The sequence below is a fragment of the Phocoena sinus genome, chromosome 9, assembly GCF_008692025.1.
Source record: "Phocoena sinus isolate mPhoSin1 chromosome 9, mPhoSin1.pri, whole genome shotgun sequence".
NCBI classification, from domain to species: domain Eukaryota; kingdom Metazoa; phylum Chordata; class Mammalia; order Artiodactyla; family Phocoenidae; genus Phocoena; species Phocoena sinus.
The window spans coordinates 18024667-18044125 of record NC_045771.1 but is presented as its reverse complement, the minus strand read 5'-3'; the positions used below and the strand labels follow the sequence as shown (position 1 = coordinate 18044125).

The 19459-nt window shown below is 35.9% G+C and overlaps 2 protein-coding genes across 4 annotated transcripts in view; one reads left to right on the top strand and one right to left on the bottom strand.

The window, feature by feature from the left end:
• Nucleotides 1–19459, bottom strand: part of CYREN (cell cycle regulator of NHEJ) — a 92398-nt gene that overhangs the window by 26687 nt on the left and 46252 nt on the right. The gene's annotated exons all lie outside the window — the stretch shown is intronic.
• The window catches only part of AGBL3 (ATP/GTP binding protein like 3), a 105101-nt gene that overhangs the window by 83549 nt on the left and 2093 nt on the right, over nucleotides 1–19459 (top strand). The window contains 2 exon segments of the mRNA XM_032642618.1: nucleotides 1188–1245; nucleotides 2664–2729. Of these exon segments, the coding sequence (XP_032498509.1) occupies nucleotides 1188–1245; nucleotides 2664–2729 (124 nt within the window).

Sequence of the window (19459 nt, the reverse complement as noted above, 5' to 3'; positions counted from 1 at the left end):
CCTGCCGATGCAGGGGACACGGACGGGTTTTTTCCCCTGGTCCGGGAGGATCCCGCATGCCGCGGAGCGGCTGGGCCCATGAGCCATGGCCGCTGAGCCTGTGCTCCGCAACAGGAGGGGGCCACAGCAGTGGGAGGCCCGCGTATCGCAAAAAAAAAAAAAAAAAAAAAAGAGTTCATTGAATCAAGTCTTATTACAAGTGAATTTTTTTCAGCCTAATTTCACCCCTTGTCTCTCCAAATTCTTTATAATGATTATATAATATTGCTACTCTTAACTTTGTGTAATTTTTTCTAGAATATTTCCTTTGCTCTCTCCCTTTAACAATCAAGTTTTGATTTTTACAGTTTCCTCCCATTTTCATCCTGATTATGTCAATTTTTTTTTTTTTTTGCTGTCATTCAATTTTATCTAAAAAGAGGATTTTAGCTTTTAACTATTTCATAGTCTACTTTTTATCATGAGTTGCTATGCATTACATCTTGGCAAAATGTTTTCAGTTCTTTTCTCAGGCCCTTTTGGAAAATTCTTTCTAACATCCACATAGCACAGGTGCAGAAACAAAAGCTGGGAATCATTGAAAATGTTTTCACAATCACATAATGATTTGTAGACTACTCAAGATTAGCAGTCATAATTCTGCAGTGTTTTGTGTCTCTTTTAGTCCAACTGGGTCATATTGGCAAGTATCTCCTCTCAAGGTAGACAGCAATGTCATGTGTATGATCTTTCTTACTCTGAGCTTTTTTACAAGAAAATATTTTTTCAACTTTTCTATATAAACATAGTTTTGTAATTGCTTATACCTTTTCATACAGTTTTATATAGTTTCACTCATTTCACACTTATCTTGCTACATCTTTATTCTTCTCATTAAGTGAGATTATAAAGCATGTATTTTTGTCCCTTTCTCATCATAAATAAGTTCTATATGAAGTAAAAATATTTTTAAACTCCCTTTAATGCCAAAATACAATATTAATACTTTCTTCTATCATTGTTGTAGAAGAAAAGTAGTGTTGCGAAAGACAGTAAAAGGCTCTGATTTAAAAGATTATTTTTGTCCATTCTAAATCTATGAGGATAAAATGAGAAATGTTGAAAATTATGATAAATCATAGAAAATATACCTCATTTTCATGTTTATAATATAGTACTGCCTTCCTTCTGGTTCTGTGTTCCATTAGGTTTGTGAAAAAGGAAATTTAGTTCAAAGACACAAAGAATCAAATTCTGATGTGACAGGTAATGTTCTGCTTTTACCCTCTCATAAACAATTAATTCATTTCCTCAACAAACAGTTTTTTGTGCTACAGCTTTGAGGTTATCACCGTGCTTTGTGCTAGGGATATTAAGACTATACTATACCATTTCTTATTCCCAGGAACTCATCTTTTAATAGGAGGAGACAAACAAGTTAAGTGCGGTGTTACAGGTGCAATGCTTATAGTCTGCACAGGGTTCTAAGGGAGCACAGAGAAGGGCGTGGTCAGTTAGACTGGAGGGTTGGATTGAGTGGTCCACGTACTTGAGAGATATCGCCGATTTGAAAGATTTTTCCCAAAACAGAATATAGGGATTTTATGTTTTAAAAAACGTCTTGGTGCTTTTGTGATGAGCCAGGAGAGAAATTAAATTTTGGATTATTCATTTGCTTCTGTAGGAATCTGCTAAGTCTAACATAAATCTCTGAATCTCTACACATTTCTGGTATATTTTTTTCTTAATTTTTATCTCATTATCTTTACTTGAGGTCCTTTGAAAAATATTCATAAAATATAAACAATATTTTAATTTTGTCTAAAATACTTCTTTAATTTTATGTGTGTATATATTAATTTTTATACATTTATACCACACTTATTTTCAAAAAGAGTTTCAGGTAACTTAATTAAAAGTATATATACAAGTACATAAATCCACTTAGTTTATGATACAGCAGGCTAATTAAAATTAGAAATGGAAGTAAGAACCACACCTAGGAAACGAGAGGATTTTATTATAATTAAGATGGTTACTTCACTGAACTTTAAATTATTCTTTCTCATAGTGATCAGCCAAGCAAATCAGTCACTTTTTATATGTAACTTTTATATATTCTTCTGTTAAATTTAATGTCAGAAATTAAAGAACACATTTTAGAATCCTTATTTTAGACTTTTTTCTATACACATACACTCCATGTTAATTAATCACAGGTTATTAATTAATCTTCAGGGTTTTTGGCAACCTATGTTTTCATTTAAAAGTACAGGATATTATTAACTTCTTTACATGTTAGTAAATGGTGGCAAAGTATTCCATTGTATTAGTGAACCTTTATTTAGCCACCCCCATTGTTAAACATTTTTTTCTGTTGTAAACAACAATGAAGATGTTTAACTCCCTATTTGTGTATATTCTTATTTATTTATAATAGATTCCTAGAAAGGAACTGCTGACCCAAAGAGTATGAACACTTTTTAGACCTTACTATAAATAGCAAAAATGCAACAAAAATCATACAAGATTTGAGAACTGTTTGTATTAATTTCATTGAGCTAAACTACTATTTACATATTATCTGCTAGCATTTTTCATTTAGAAAAAGATAAAAATATGAAATATAAAAGAGTCAATGAACTATTTTCATGCTACTAATGAACTTTTACCATCTTTTCTAGATACAAGGCCAGATATATCAGATGACTGTACATTTGATTATTTCAGAAGACAGTTCCCTAATCAAGGTTTGTGAATAAGATGGGAATATAGACAGTAATGTGTGGTCACCTATCATCTGAATGTAAGCTATTTAATATGTATCTGGTCAAGATTTACACATAAGAAACTAGAAGATTATCTTCAGATCGGACAGCCAAAGAACAATTCACCTTCCCAGAAATTCTGAATCTCAAATTTTAATTTTTCTCTCTAACTCTAGAAATGTAAAAGACAGTAGAACTTCCTTGTATGTCAACTTGATGTCTTGTAATTTTACCGAGTCGAAAAAAAAATATTATTTTCAAAAAAATATTATTCATCTCATTGTCTCATCTCTTCATTCCCATCTCATTGAATCTTAAAGCAGAGAGAAACCCTGAGAGCACCCTACTCTCACCTCCTACTGATGACAGGACCCAGGCGCATCCAACTTTTGATTGACTACACTTGGTGACAAGTAGTTTACCAAATTGCAGTCACTTCATTCCATTGTTAGAGAGCAATGTTCTTTTTATGTTGAGTTAAAAACATATATCCCTGTAAATTTAATTCACCTCTTTAATAATACAAAGCAAAAAAGAATGAAAAGACCTTTAAGGTAAACATTTCTGACTGACTCATTTTCCCTAATTCTCCTTGAAATAATAAGAACAAATATAATGCCTCTTCCACATGACAGACCATAAATATTTTTTTAAAGCTATCATTTCCCTGACACTTTCCTTCCATTTCTTTCAGCCATCCATAATATGATTCCCTTTACTATTATATTTTATTGTTTTCTATCACTATTCAAGCTTGAATGAAACTGAACACAGTATTGCAGATGTCATCTAATTAGGACAGCCATTCCTTGGTATCTGTGGGGAACTGGTTCCAGGAACCCCACGGATAGCAAAATCTGAGGATGCTCAAGTCCCTTATATAAAATGGCGCAGTATTTGCATATAACCTATGCATATCCTTCAGTATCTCTAGATTACTTATAATACCTGTACAATGTAAATGCTATGTAAATAGTTGCCAGTGCACAGAAAATTCAAGATTTGCTTTTTGGAACTTCTTGGAATTTTTTTCCTACTATTTTTGATCCACAGTTGGTTGAATCCGCAGATGCAGAACCCATTGATATGGAAGCCTGACTGTATACAATAAATTATCATTCTCATTTGCTTCTTTCTAGATACCAGATTTCCATTAATGCAGTCTAAGATTACACGTTTTTTTGAAAATTATCCTAAAATATTGACATTGGATTTACAAATACTCAAACCTATAAAGTTTTATTTTCATAGTGCCACTGCTAACTTACGTCTCCTCCATTCTCTACTTCTTCAATTTTGGTTTGATATCTTGGTCCAGTGTACTGAGCCTCAAATTTATTCTTTTTTTTTTTTTTTTTTTTTTTTTTTTTTAGGCGGGCCTCTCACCGTTGTGGCCTCTCCCGTTGCGGAGCACAGGCTCCGGACGCGCAGGCTCTGCGGCCATGGCTCACGGACCCAGCCGCTCCGCGGCATATGGGATCTTCCCGGACCGGGGCACGAACCCGTGTCCCCTGCATCGGCAGGCAGACTCTCAACCACTGCGCCACCAGGGAAGCCCCTCAAATTTATTCTTGTTAAACTAAGTCTTCTTAGATTCAGCCTTTCATGAACTTGATCTTGATTATGTCATATTGTTGTACTATATACATGTGTATATACCTTATACATATATACAATATATAAATACATATCCTATATCTGACCTCTTGTCAAAGCTTCAGCTTCTTTATCTGTTTGTCTTCACTTAAATGTCCCTTATAGCCAAATTCAAATTCATCTAATCCCACGTTGAATGCTGTTCCTTCTATATTCACTGTAACTTTGGAAGCAGTACTATCTACATAACTACCCAAGCTAGAAACCTAATAGTTATCTTTTTTCTTCTTTCACTTCCACCATTCATATCTAGATAGCCACTGAATCCAACTGATTTTACCACATAATCCCTTTTGTCTCCACCTTAACTACCATCATTCTTTTCAGTGCTTATTTATCAGAAGTACTTCAGATTTCTAAGTGGTCTCCTTGCCACCAATATTGTCATCCTAATTCCACCTCTCATACTGCCATAAAAGCAATCTATCAAAAACAGAAATCTGATTAATGCCACTACCTGAAGCCTTTCAGTAATTCCCAGTTTTCTAACAGTGGTTGAAGTTGGCACAGTCCTGAGACTTCAATTTGTTCTAGGCTTTCTCTTTTCAATTTTTTTTCAACTTTTAAATAATTTCAAGAATAGTACAAAGAGCTATATCTATCTACCTACCTAGCTGTATTTTCCCCCCAATCCATTTTTTGTAGACATAATGCTCCTTTATTCCTAAAGGGCTTCAGCATATATTTTCCAAGAACAAGAACATTCTCTTACATTAAAATAAGGAAATTCAACTTTGATACAATACTACTTTGTATCATACTGTAGTGAAATTTTGCCAAATGTACCAATGATGTCCTTTAGGGCAAAACTTCTCCCTGATTGAGGCTCATGGATTGCATTTAATCGCCATATCCCTTTATTCTCTTTTAATTTGGAACATCTGCTCAGCCCTTCTTTGTCATTCACAGCACTGGCACTGTGACGATTATGGGCCAGCAGTCTTATAGAATGTCTTGTTTTAAAATTTTAGAATTATCTGGGGAGTTTATGATATAATCCCAGCTTTGAATTCTGGGTTGGCCTTTGTTGTCAACCCCCAAATCTGCATTTTTAATAAGGTACCATAGATAATTCTGATGTTGATGATCTGCTCTTTTCGACTCACCACGTTGGGAACTCTAGTGAGAGTCGGTGGGAGGCCAAGCATTTGGGACCTAGCCCATCCAGCCCTTATTCATCCTGAGTAGCTTTCAGGTACAATCTTTCTTCCAATAACGCTGTTACTTTAAAAACAAATTTCTTTTGACAGCCACTTGCTGCATCAGAGAAACCAATTCCCTAACATGACGTACAAGACTCCCGGTGAACTGGCCCGACTGCCTCTCCGGTTTCACCTCTCGCCATTCTCTGCCTTTTCCTTTACACTGCAGCAATGATGATCCTCTTGTGGCCTCAAAATACATCAGTCTTCTCACCTCGTTGCCTTTGCTCATTCTGTCTTCTCTGCCTGAAACATAATTCTCCCTCTTCAACTAGATAAGCTACTTCATCATTTAAGGAGTAGGTATCAAAGTGTAATAAGACTCATATACAGTTCATTACAATAAGAGTGAGATAGACTGAGTGATAATGATATGCACAAATTGCTCTGGTTGCTCAGAGAAGGGCATGTAATCCAGCCTGGAAATCTCAGGGAATGTTTTCCTGAAGGAACTGATCCTTAAATTATGATCATGATTATGATGGAGTCTTAAGTGGTAAGTCAGGCATTTAGCAGCAAGAGGAGAGTCACTTCCTTGAATTCTTAAAAGATTAATGTCAATGGTTTTGTGATCTTATTTATATGAAAATTCTTTCCTTACTTGAGATGAACTATGTCTGGGACTGAAGATAAGGCATTCAGAGCCTTTTGACTCCTGACATCTCTCACCAATATTTATTCTCCCCTGTCTAAACAGAAGAAAACTCTATTCAATAGAAAAGACAGGTGCAACAGAGGAGCTGAGGGATTCTGCTCTTCGTCATCCATCAGTATTTTAAAATAATCCCAGCAGAACAAATCTAAACATTATTTGATATATTTTCATTCTGAATATAGCTAAGTAAAATTTACTTCTTTTTCTCAATACTTCATATCTGAGTTCATCTGGTATTTTAACCTTCCTGATACTATTCTCCTGTGGCTCAGTCACTCTCTTATAATCCTCCTTTGTTACACAATCTCCTTTCCATCTTTGTTCATGTTCTTTTAAAAATCTGATGTTTATCTGCTTCGCAGAGGTCTCAATATACTAGCCGATGACTGTGCTAGATACTGGGCTACAATGGAAAAAAATATATAGTCTGTTCTCAAGAAGCAGAGAGAGTGACAAGTAAACAGACAGTAGAAACATAACGGGATAAATGCTATTTACTGTGCTATGATATTATACAGGAGTTGTTTGGGGATAAGGGAGTATCAGAGAAAGTTTCTCAGAAAAGGTAACTGTTACGGTTCCAGGGCCCAAATAAATAAATACTACTTTTTCTTTACCAAGTTTTGAATCTATTAAAAATTAAGACAGAAGAGTAGGGCAAAATACTAGCAAACTGAATCCAGCAACATATAAAAAGGATTATACACAGTGATCAAGTAGGATTTATCCCAGAAATGCAAGGTTGGTTTAACATAAAAATTACCCACCTCCAAGAGTAATGAAAATAAAAACAAAAATAAACAAGTGGAACCTAATTAAGCTTAAAAGCTTTTGCACAGCAAAGGAAACCATAAACAAAACGAAAAGAAAACCCACAGAATGGGTGAAAATATCTGCAAACAAAGCGACCAACAGGGATTAATCTCCAAAATATACAAACAGCTCATGCAGCTCAATATTAAAGAAACAAACAACCCAATCCAAAAATGGGCATAAGATCTAAACAGACATTTCTCCAAAGAAGACATACAGATGGCCAAAAGGCAAATGAAAAGATACTCAACATCACTAATTATTAGAGAAATACAAATCAAAACTTACAATGAGGTATCACCTCACACCAGTTAGAATGGCCATCATCAAAAAAATCTATAAACAATAAATGCTGGAGAGGGTGTTGAGAAAAGGGAACCTTCCTATACACTGTTGGTGGGAATGTAAATTGGTACAGCCACTATGGAGAACAGTAGGGAGGTTCCTTAAAAAACTAAAAAAAGCTACCATATGATCCAGCAATTCCACTCCTGGGCATATATCCAGAGAAAACCATAATTTGAAAGGATACATGCACCACAATGTTCATTGCAGCACTACTTAAAATAGCCAGGACATGGAAGCAACCTAAATGTCCATCAGCAGAGGAATGGAAAAAGAAGATGTGGTACATATATGCAATGGAATATTACTGAGCCATTAAAAAGAATGAAATCATGCCATTTGCAGCAACAAAGATGGACCTAGAGATTGTCATACTGAGTGAAGTAAGTCAGACAGAGAAAGACAAATATCATGATATCACTTATACACGGAATCTTAAAAAATGGTACAAATGAACCTATTTACAAAACGGAAATAGGGTCACAGATGTAGAAAACAATCTTATGGTTACAAAGGGGGAAAGGTGGAGGAGGGGTAAATCGGGAGATTGGGATTGACATACACACACTACTATATATAAAATAGATAACCAACAAGGACCTATTGTATACCACAGGGAACTCTATTCAGTACTCTGTAATGACCTATATGAGAACAGAATCTATAAAAAGAGTGGATATATGCATAACTGATTCACTTTTGCTGTACAGCAGAAACAACATTGTAAATCAACTATACTCCAATAAAAATTAATTTAAAAAGAAATAAAATTAAACAACGTAATACACATTAATTGAAAAAAGAACAAAATGCACATGATCATCTCAGTACATGCAGGAATAATGTTTGGCAAAATCCAACATCCTTTCATGATTTAAAAAAAAATACGCAAGAAAGTAGGAGTAGATGGATGTTCCTCAACCTGATAAAGGCTATCTATAAAAATCCCACAGCTAGGGCTTCCCTGGTGGCACAGTGGTTGAGAATCTGCCTGCCAATGCAGGGGACACGGGTTCGAGCCCTGGTCTGGGAAGATCCCACATGCCGCAGAGCGACTGGGCCCGTGAGCCACAACTACTGAGCCTGCGCGTCTGGAGCCTGTGCTCCGCAACAAGAGAGGCCACGACAGTGAGAGGCCCGCGCACCGCGATGAAGAGTGGCCCCCGCTCGCTGCAACTAGAGAAAGCCCTCGCACAGAAATGAAGACCCAACACAGCCAAAAGTAAATAAATAAATAAATTTTTAAAAAAATCCCACAGCTAATATCATACTTGATGGTACGAGACAATGCTTTCCCCCTAAGATCAGGACCAAGAGAATGGAGGTTTAGGCAGGGCAGTTTGGAAAGAATAAATACAATGCATCCAGACTGGAAAGAAGTAAAATTACCTCTATTTGCAGAACACATGATCTTGTATGTAGAAAATCCTAAGGAACATACATACATACACACACACAACCTACTAGAGCTAATAATCAGTTCAGCAAGATTGCAAGATAGAAAATCAACATGCAAAACTCAGTTGTAATGGGTGAATTGTATGGTATGTGAATTAGATCTCAATAAATCTGTTGTAAAAATCAATTGTATTTCTATATACTAGCAATGAACATTCTGAAAATGAAATTAAGAAAATTCCATTTACAAAACATCAAAAAGAATAAAATACTTAGAAATAAATTTAACAAAAATAGTGTAATACTTGCACGCTGAAAAGCACAAAACACTGTTGAAATATATTAAAGAAGATTTAAATAAATGGAAAGATTCCCCTACATTCAGGAATCAGAAGACTTGTTAAGATGGCAATACTCACCAAATTGATATACAGATTCAATGCAATCCTATCAAAATCTCTGCCGAAACAGAAATTACAAGCTAAACCTAAAATGCATAGGAAATGTAAAGGACGAGAATAACCAAGGCAATTTTGAAAAAGAAGAACAAAGTTCAAAGAGTCATACTTTCCAATTTCAAAACTTACCACCAAGCTGCAGTAATCATAACAGTGTGGTACTGGCATAATGGCAGATACAGAGATCAGTGAAATAGAATTAAGAATACAGAAATGAACCCTTATATTTTTTGTCAATTAAGTTTCAACAAAGGTACCAAGACAATTCAATGAAGAAAATAAGAGCATTTACAACAAATGGTACTGAGACAACTAGATATTCACATGCAAAAGAATGAAGTTGGACTCATTCCTTACACCAATTCATTAATTCAAAATGGGTGACAGACCTAAATGTAAGACCTGAAACTACTCTTAGAAGAAAAGATAGACATATAATGTAAGCATAGTAAGGGGACTGCTAGCTTTAAGCTCCAACATGTAAAGGGCTGGATTTGGAGAGTAGACCTTTGTTAGGGAGAACGTTCTGGATAGTTTGCAATGCTTACTCTACCCCCCCCCCCCACCACAGCCAGCCCCTCCTAGCCGCCTTGTCTCATTGAAAGGTAGGGGGAAGAAAAGCTACGAAATGCCTATTAAGGTCACAGCCCAGGGACACAGACCCATTAAAAGACTAAGATTTAATAAGATTATAGGATGTTCCCTTTCCCCATACCTTACCACCACACCAACACGACTCCAGTATAAGAACAGTGATTTACAGCTAAAAGAGCTGCAAGCCAGACATGTATTCTATCTGATAAGTGGTGCTTAGGGAACCCCAAAGACAACAGGATAGACAAAAACAAGGCTATTATAGGAATTCCTATAATGTATACACACACACACACACACACACACACATATACCTAGCACATCATATTCAAACTTCAGAAAGACAAAGACAAAAATCTTTGAATTTATCTTTCTCTGTCTGACTTATTTCACCTAGCCTAATGCTCTCAAGGTCCTATTGTCCCAAATGGCAGGATTTCCTTCTTTCTCATGGCTGAATAATATTCCATTGTGTGTGTGTATGTGTGCGGGGGTGTGTGTGTGTGTATATATATACACACACACATACACACACCGTAACTTCTTTATCCATTCGACCATTGACTGACCATATGTTGTTTCTGTGTCTTGGCTATTGTAAATAATGCTCCAGTAAACATGGACAGACACCTCTTCAAGATCTTTTTTTTTTTTTTTCATTGGATATATCCCCAGAAGTGGAATTGCTGGATCATAGTGTAGTTCTATTTTTAATTTTTTGAGTAACCTTCATAGACACATACAACTAGTTAAGGAGATAAATAACCAAAACAGAGCATAGTGTACATTTAGAGAAAAGAATTTGGAATTGATCGTCATAAAGGAGATTGAATCTCAAAAGTCCAGATGAGAGAAGCAAGAAGTACTTCTAAATCAATTGAAAGTTTTTTCATCTCTCAAAAAGACACCAATGCTCAGTCAAAAATAATAGCTGGTGGATTCGCTTGGGCATATGACATGAATGAACACTGATTACCAGGTAATTCCCTTGATTGCTTGATGAAACTGAGTAAAATTACATTTCCTAATTCAGAGTTTCCCACTAAAATGCCCTGTGGGTTAACCAAAGGGGAAATTTTGATGACAGATGTGTTGGACTCTTATAGTGTAAAGCTCATTTTGTCAGATCTTACCAACAATAATGTTTTCTACAGTTATCACATGATACATGGAATAAAAAAGAAAAAACATTTCCTCTGGCTATTAGGTACTTTAATTTGAAAAACGGGGTTTCAAAGAATCGATTTCTATGAAGATTTTAGTGAAGCCACAGAAAACATCAAACCAAATATTGTCAATATGTTGTCCAAAGACAAACTAGACTTTGCTCATCTATCTGCATGGTTGGCTGACAATGAAAATATAAAATGTATATTTTGGCAAATTTCATTCAGTCTATCAACTTCTTACCAAAGAAAAAGATCTGATCTCTTTAATGTCTTGCACACCTTGTATTTAAAAAAGAGTGTGGGGGCTTCCCTGGTGGCTCAGTGGTTGAGAGTCCGCCTGCTGATGCAGGGGACACGAGTTCGTGCCCCGGTCTGGGAAGATCCCACATGCCGCGGAGCGGCTGGGCCCGTGAGCCATGGCTGTTGAGCCTGTGCATCCAGAGCCTGTGCTCCGCAACGGGAGAGGCCACAACAGTGAGAGGTCCACATACCGCAAAAAAAAAAAAAAAAAAAAAAAAAGTGTGATTTGCTATCATGTAATAATGAGGCTTTCATAATGAAATTTTTTGGTCAAGTTTTAGTTTCCTCAAAAAATGCAGAAGCAGCACTTAATGAGATTTTCAACTTTACAGAAATGAAAGAGGGCAGTTTCCTTAGACCTGTGCCAATAAGGTGGCTATCATTGTTGCCAGCCATAGAAAAGACATTAAAATGTTGGTCTGCCATTAAATCACATTTTCAACATGTGGGACAAGAAGAATGGCTTTCTCTAATTTGCAAATAGTTTGAGATGGGAATAGAGGAAAGGGCTACAGTAAAACAATTTATATGCTGTTTCTCTAATTCTGTTTGATGATCTTTGAAGAGGTCATATGGAGCATAGAAAACGATGAACTGCACCTCAGTTGTTTGACATTATATGTAGATTATGAGAGAAGCTCATACAGTGAAAAAAAATGACATTTAGGAGGAAATAAGACTGACTCAAGTCAAAAATATGTCACCAGAAAGGGCAGCCAAGTTAAACAGCACTAAAAACTGTAATTTATTTGAAATCCACCTTCAGTTTAAGTTCGAATTACCTCTGTGCTTTAAAAACCTATTCCCTGAGAAAGAAAAGTTTACTTGCAATGATATCCAGTGTGCTTCAGAGTATCTAAAAACAGTGGACATTTTAGACATGGCAAACACTACATGATGAATTTAAGGATGCAAAGGGCCAAATGCCCAAAAGCCAGCCTGCTAAATTAAGCCTGTAGATATAAAGTGGATGGACATTTTTGTAAAGCTGGAAACTAATTCCTTACAAGTCTAGAAACCTGCTATTAATAAGTACGGTCATATTCCATGATCAAATTCCCTTGTTGACAGGATATCTAACTTGCTGTCATTGCATTGGCCTGCCACCAGGGGCCAGCATAATGTGGGGCTTCATAAGAGCAGACCTCAGAGGCCTTGACTTTGAATGTATTCAGTTTTACCACTACATAAAAGAAAAGAAGGATATCCTGAAGGCTGCAGGCAGTTCAGAGAAGTATTACTGGAAGAGGACACACAAAGAGCAAAAATATCCTACTTTATCATGGGACATAAAGAAGTGTCAATTTTTATTAATTATAAGTAATGTCTGTTTACTTAGCCCCATTGTATTTACATTCAACTTTTTAAAGGTCTTATATTTATGTATCTTAAAAAGACATAATATGGCCTATAAAATGTAAATATCCTATAAAGAGTTAAAATCTGTATCAGAGGAGAAAACTATTTATAATGTTATATTATTCTCACACATACTATTTGTTTAATTGGTTCCACTATTTATAACTAATTGCCACTGTTAACTAGTCCTACTGTTTTTCTTAAATAATGGCATTTATGTAGCAAAAAAGCAAATAATACAGAATAATATATAATTTTAAATAAATGCCTAGTATATATTTTATGTTAAAATAATCATGTGTGTATAAGTATTTATTACATATTGTACTAATTTTTTGGTCTGTTGTAGCTGTGTCTTGAGTTGGCACTCTAAAAATTAGTCACCCTACTACACATGTAGATGGCCTTCATAGAGCCTGACATGCAAAATTCAGTTCTGAAACGCTTGATAATTATTGGACAGGTATTTCTACTGTTTGCTCTTCTCTTGAAACAGTTTCATTTAAAAGCTTCCAGAGGAAGTATGCACTGATATATTTCATATGTCTGAATGAGATAATGTCAGATTAATTGAAGATAAACTCAAGCTAGCCATTAAATATATGAATGAGGTAATTGTGAAGAAAGTACAAAAATTGTTTTGTTAACCTTAAAACCTAAGTTCAGAAATTTTATGGTATATTCTCTTTTTTAGCAAAAATACCCGGACAAGCCCCTTCTTGGCTTCTAAAAAGATATTTGAGGTAGGAGAACTACACTTGATTTCTTCTACCAGGTTACCTTACTCCCTTTCCTCTGTCTTATAAGATTTTTATTTTGCATTAAAGTAACAGCTAAAAGTGACGTTTTAATAACAATTGCTAATTGTCTCCTTAGAGTCTACATAGTATCTGTGGCTAGGTCAGTTTTATACATAGGAGTGCACATACGATGCATTTTGAATGGTTCTGAGATTTCAGTATCCCTAAAGTATCCCTAATGGATGCCTTAACATCTGCAGTTAGACAGTTATTTCTTCTAAGCAATCACCATTGCTGTATGTGAGTTTCTCTTTTTAAATAGAAATACTTCTGGCATAAGATAGTTACTTAGAATGAATACTATCAAATGTTTTACTATCTATGATAGCAATTGAAGCACTGGTCACGTAGGGATTATACTAGTACCTAAAAATTGGAAAAGGAATAGAAAGGGAAGTCAGGGATAACAAAGATAAACTTTGTAGTTTTGTCTAAACCGGTAATTATTATACCACTAGCCCCCCTGGTAAGTTTCCCTATCTCTAGGAATAATGATATGAACAAACCACCTGAACAGTGGATTTGTAGGTATTTGAGAATAGACTGAATTTGCAAAACAGAAGAAACATGGTATGCCTGTTCTCCCTTCCTTGGCCTCTTTTCTAAGAACTTGGTTTCTGCTCAATAATGGCTCTGTTGAAATATGTAGGCTCTCTAGCCCCCAAAACCTAGAAAATTAGGTTAAGAAACCATCTTTGGCCATACCTGTACTTGGATCTAGAATTGATTAATTTAAACTAAGACTTAACTTTTTAAAATATATTACTTATCTTATCTATGGAAAGAAATGAAATAATATGTCAACATAAGAGAAGGTAATAGAAAAAGTAGTGGAGTTAGAAGATATGTATTCTAGACCTGCCCCTCCTTATTAGCTATGTTATCTTGAACAAATAGCTTAACCTCTCTGATTCCCTAACATTCCCTTACATTCCCTCTCTGATGTAAGATGGGGATAACACTGGCCATCCTGCCTGTATCACAGGACTGGTGAGAGCCCCAAGTAAGATAATATCTGTAACAATACTTTGCATACTGTGAGATGTAAAATACAGATATAACATGGCATTACATTACTCTTGATGAGATAGTTCATTGTTGACATTGAAATCAGAGTACCCAATTTCTTTCAGCTCCCAAACTATGATTCAGAGGCTTAGCAAAGACCAACAAAGATATTTTTTAGAAACCGTTGAGAGGCCGGTCCAGGAAACAATTCAGCCCAGAATCAATGATTTGTATGGGAACTGTGTCAAAGTGACATCCTTGAAGTGTCCTATGAGCAAACAAACTCCCATCTGGACTTAGAAGACAAGGATACCAACAGAAGGTTTTTCTTTTTTGTTGTTGTTTAGGATTTTAATATTATATACAAAGGTGGCTTTCACTGTATCATCATTAATATTGATAAATCCTAAGAAATTTGGATTATGGGAACTTTTTATAAACAGAGGATAGACAGCTATTTTATTCCTGACTCTGTAAAGTATTTGTCTTATTTAATTTCTATATAAGTTGAATATAGAAGAAAATTGTTTGTTTAATATAGCCTTGAAAAGTCAATTTAATTTCCTTATTCCCATCACCTCCTTGTTACTGATGCCCTTTCCATATCATAGAATAAAAAAGTAATGAGCTGATACACACAACATGGATGAATCTCAAAATCACTGTGCTGAGAAAAAGAAGCCAGACACAGAAAAGTAAATACTTTATGAAATCACATTTATATGAAATGCAAGCTAATCTATAGAGACAAAAAGTAGATAAAGGTTTCCTAGAGTAGGAAGGGACAGAGTAGGGAGGAAGGAAAGAATGGACCGTAAAGGAGCATCAGGAATCTTTTAGGGATGATCCTCTCTAGATCTTGTTTATGGTAATGGTTTCACAGGTATTTACAACTGTTGAAACTCCAGGGTGTTGGGCCAGACCAACTAGCTGGATTGAATTTTCATCCGCCAGATGGCAAAGATCGAGTGGAGCAGCAATTCAGGTTAGACGTGTTGCTTTTTAAATGCCTTTTAGACACTGAAGTGGAGGTACTGAATAGGCAGTTGGATATATGAGTCCAGCATTCAGGGAAGAGATCTGGGCTGAAGATGCATTTGGGAATTTTCAGCCTATAGATAGTATTTTAAGGCATGAAGCTGGATGAGATTTAAGTGAGTGTAGATATAGAAGAGGGTTAAGGAGCAAGTCCTTGGGAACTCTTAACACTGATGGATCAGGAAAAGAGTAAGAATCCAACAAAAGAAGACTAAGAAGCCCCCTCTGGGGTAGGAGGAAAAGCAAGAGAATGTGTTGTCCTGGAAGCTAAGTGAGAAAGTGTATCAAAGAGAAGGGAATAAGCAGCCAAGTCTAATGCTTCTGATTAAGTCAAGTGGATTTACTACTGGACTTTACAACATGGAGGTTTTATTTGGGATCTTGATCAGAGAAATTTCAGTAGAATGACAGAGGTACAAGTCTAATTAAAGTGTATTTTAAAATAGGAGCAGAGGAGTTGGAGACAGGTAGTATTTACAGAATTTTGCTGCAACAGGGAGATTTGTTTTTCAGTTTTTCCCACTGCTGCCACCACACTGTTTAATTTAAAATTTGTTTCTCATCTTTCCCATCTTCCCTGAGCTGAGATTCTCATGGCTTTTTTATTATATTATCTTTAAACATGTCCTGATGAGTCTTGATGACATATGAATAAAAATTCTACAATCTTCTTTTTTACTGAAGTAAATCATTTCAGAGAGTTATCTTTTGTTATTTTTTGCTGTTGTCCCTTTCTTTATAATATATACATTTAGGGCTATAACTTTTCCTTCACCTCCTCACCTGTATAATTCTCCAGCTACTACAATCTAGCTTCTCACCATAACAATGATATTACTTCCAAAGTCATCAGCTCTTATCATACTTGACTTCTCTACTGTTGGTTAATTGCAGAGCTTTAAAACTCTCTCCCTTCATTCACTGAGCAACTCCAACGGACGTATCTGTGGAACTTCTCTCTCTTTAGTCCTGTTTCTCTGCCCATTCATGTTTGGTGTCCTACATGGGCTTCACTTCCTCTGCCTGAATTTTAAGTGGGCTATTCCCCAGTATTCCATCCTTTGGTCTCTCCTCTTCTCACCACATACTTTATTTCTGAGCGCTCTCATCTATACCTGTAGCTTCAACAAACAACTGCTGATCATGATCATATTTTTTTAATCATCAATATAGGCATCTCTTCTGAATTCCATACTGTGCCTACTGGAATTATCCTTGCTTTTCCTCACAGATACTTCTAATACCACTTGCCCACTGCAGATCTCTTTCTCCTGCTGCATTCCGTTTCTCAGTCAATAATACTGCCGTCCTCCTGTTATCTAAATAATAGCCCAAGACATATCCTAATCTTCTACATCTCTTTGGTATCCAACAATGAGAAGCTCTATCCATCTGCCCTCAAAGGTTCTCTTGACTCTGCATTTCTTCATCATACTGCTGCTCCTTTAGTTCAGACTCCCTTTCTGCCTCCCTTGAATTACTGCATTAGCCTCCTAACTTCTCTGTCTGCCTCAACTCTCACTTTTCTTCAACCTGTCATCCTCCTGGTTGCCAGCGTGATCTTTCAAAAATGCACATCTAATTGTATCACTTCCATGTATGGTTTTCAATGGCCTCCTAACAATTCCATTTTTAAAACATTAAGCATCTACCAGTCACAAATTATTCCTGTCTCAGGAAATCTCCCAAAAGTACTATTATTACAAGATCTCTAGTTTTGAACCACTTATTCACACCTACCTGATTTCTAGTCATTCTAAACCATACTTGTGATTTCCTGAATGTGCCATGTTAGTCCCACTGTCTAGATTACTACCCTTTTTTTTTTTTTTTAACTTAGCTGACATAGCTATGCATCAAGACTCAGATTAATTAGGAATTAGGAATATTTCCTTTTCCAGCTCTAAGTATGGCCAGAAGTCCCTCTTCAGCAGTCCTTTAGTAAGTACCTTGCCTCATCTCTATAGATAAATATTCTAATTGATGCTTTACTTCTCTCTCTCTAGTCCCAACTGTTGGCATATTAAAGGCAAGGAATATATTTTTCATACCTATTTACCAAACCAAACATAATGCCGGATACATAATAATGATTCAATGAGTATTTGCTGAATGGCCTAGGAATGGCTTCTCAAGAGACTGTAGGTAAATTCAGTTTATTTGCCAGCACTGCCAGATATTGTAATCATACATACCCTCAATCATTGTCTTTCAGGTCTAGCTTAATTCAGTGAGTGCTTTAGTCATCTGTTTCCTTTCTTTTTAGTAATGGATAATTCCTTTTTTAAAAGCATTATTGTGGATATTTCAAGCATAAACAAAAGTAGAATAGAATAATGAACCACTGGTGCCCGTCACCCACCCTTAATAGTTATCAGCATCCTGCTATTCTTGTTTCGTCTATATTCCCACTGCTTTTTTTTTTTTTTTGCTAAAGTAGTTAAAGCAAAGTCAGCAAATCATATTGTTTTGCCCATAAATAGTTCAGTGTATATCTCTAACTAGATAAAGCATAATGTATTTCTTGCTTTTATTCTAAGTATATTCTACTTTTTCTTATGCTGTCTACATATCAATTTAGGCATCATAATGATAAGTAACACTGCTACATCCTTTAAAATTTTCCTTCAGGCTTAGGGTTCTTTTTTCCCCCTCTCTCTACCTCTGTATATTGAATTATTTTTAATTGTGTTAAAATACACATGACATAAAATTTACCATCTGAACTATTTTTAAGTGTCAAGTTCAGCAGTGTTAAGTACATTCACACTGTCATGCACACCATCTCCAGAACTTTTTGTCTCTTGCAAAGCTGAAACGCCACACCCATTAAACAACAACTGCCCATCTCCCTCCTCCCAGCCCCTGGCCACTATCCTACTCTGACTGACTATTCTCGGGATCCCATATAAGTGGAATCAAATATTTGGAAGACAAATACAGTATTTGTCTTTTTGTGACTAGCTTATTTCACTTAGCATAATGTCCTCAAGGTTCATCTATGTTGTAGCAGGTGTCAGAATTTCCTTCCTTTTTAAGGCTGAATGACATTCCATTGTATATACACCACATTTTGCTTATCCATTCATCCATCGATGGGCACTTGGGTTGCTTCCACCTTTTGGCTATTGTGAATAATGCTACTATGAACATGGATGTACAAATAACTCTTCAAGACACTGCTATCAGTTCTTCGGGGAATATACCCAGAAGTGGAATTGCTAGATCATATGGTAATTCTATTTTCAATTTTTTAAGGAACCACCATACTGTTCTCCACATTGACTGCACCATTTTACATTCCAACCAACACTGCACAAGGGTTTTAATCTCCCCACATCCTTGCCTACACTTATTATTTTCTGTTTTTTGACAATGGCCATCCTAATGGGTATGGGGTGGAATAAACACTTTTAAAATGAACTTTATTTTTTAAAACAGTTTTCTACACATTTTAATGTTATTATACTCTTATTATCACAATTAACAAAATAATTCCTTCATATCATCTAATAAAGAAGGGATTTCTAACATGCTCTTACCATAGTTTTCACTGTATCTCCATCCTTCTGTTTCCTCAAACAGAAGCTTTGGAGCCACCACTGATTTCACTCTTCTTTTCTCACCCCACATCTAAGTCATTAGAAAATCCCAAAATATATTCAGGATATTTCCCTGCCCCCCTCACTTCTCACCCTTCCGGCAACTGCCACCACCCTGGTCCAAGCTACCATCCTCTCTCCTAAATTATTTCAGTAGCCTTCTAAGAGATCTCCCTGCCTGTTTACCCTTACCCCTGTTCAATCTGTTCTCAACTCATCAACCAGCATGATGATCCTCTTAGAGCAAATCTCAGACGTGACACTCCTCAAAGCCTTCCAGTGGCTCCCTGTTTCACACTCAGTAAAAATCAAAAT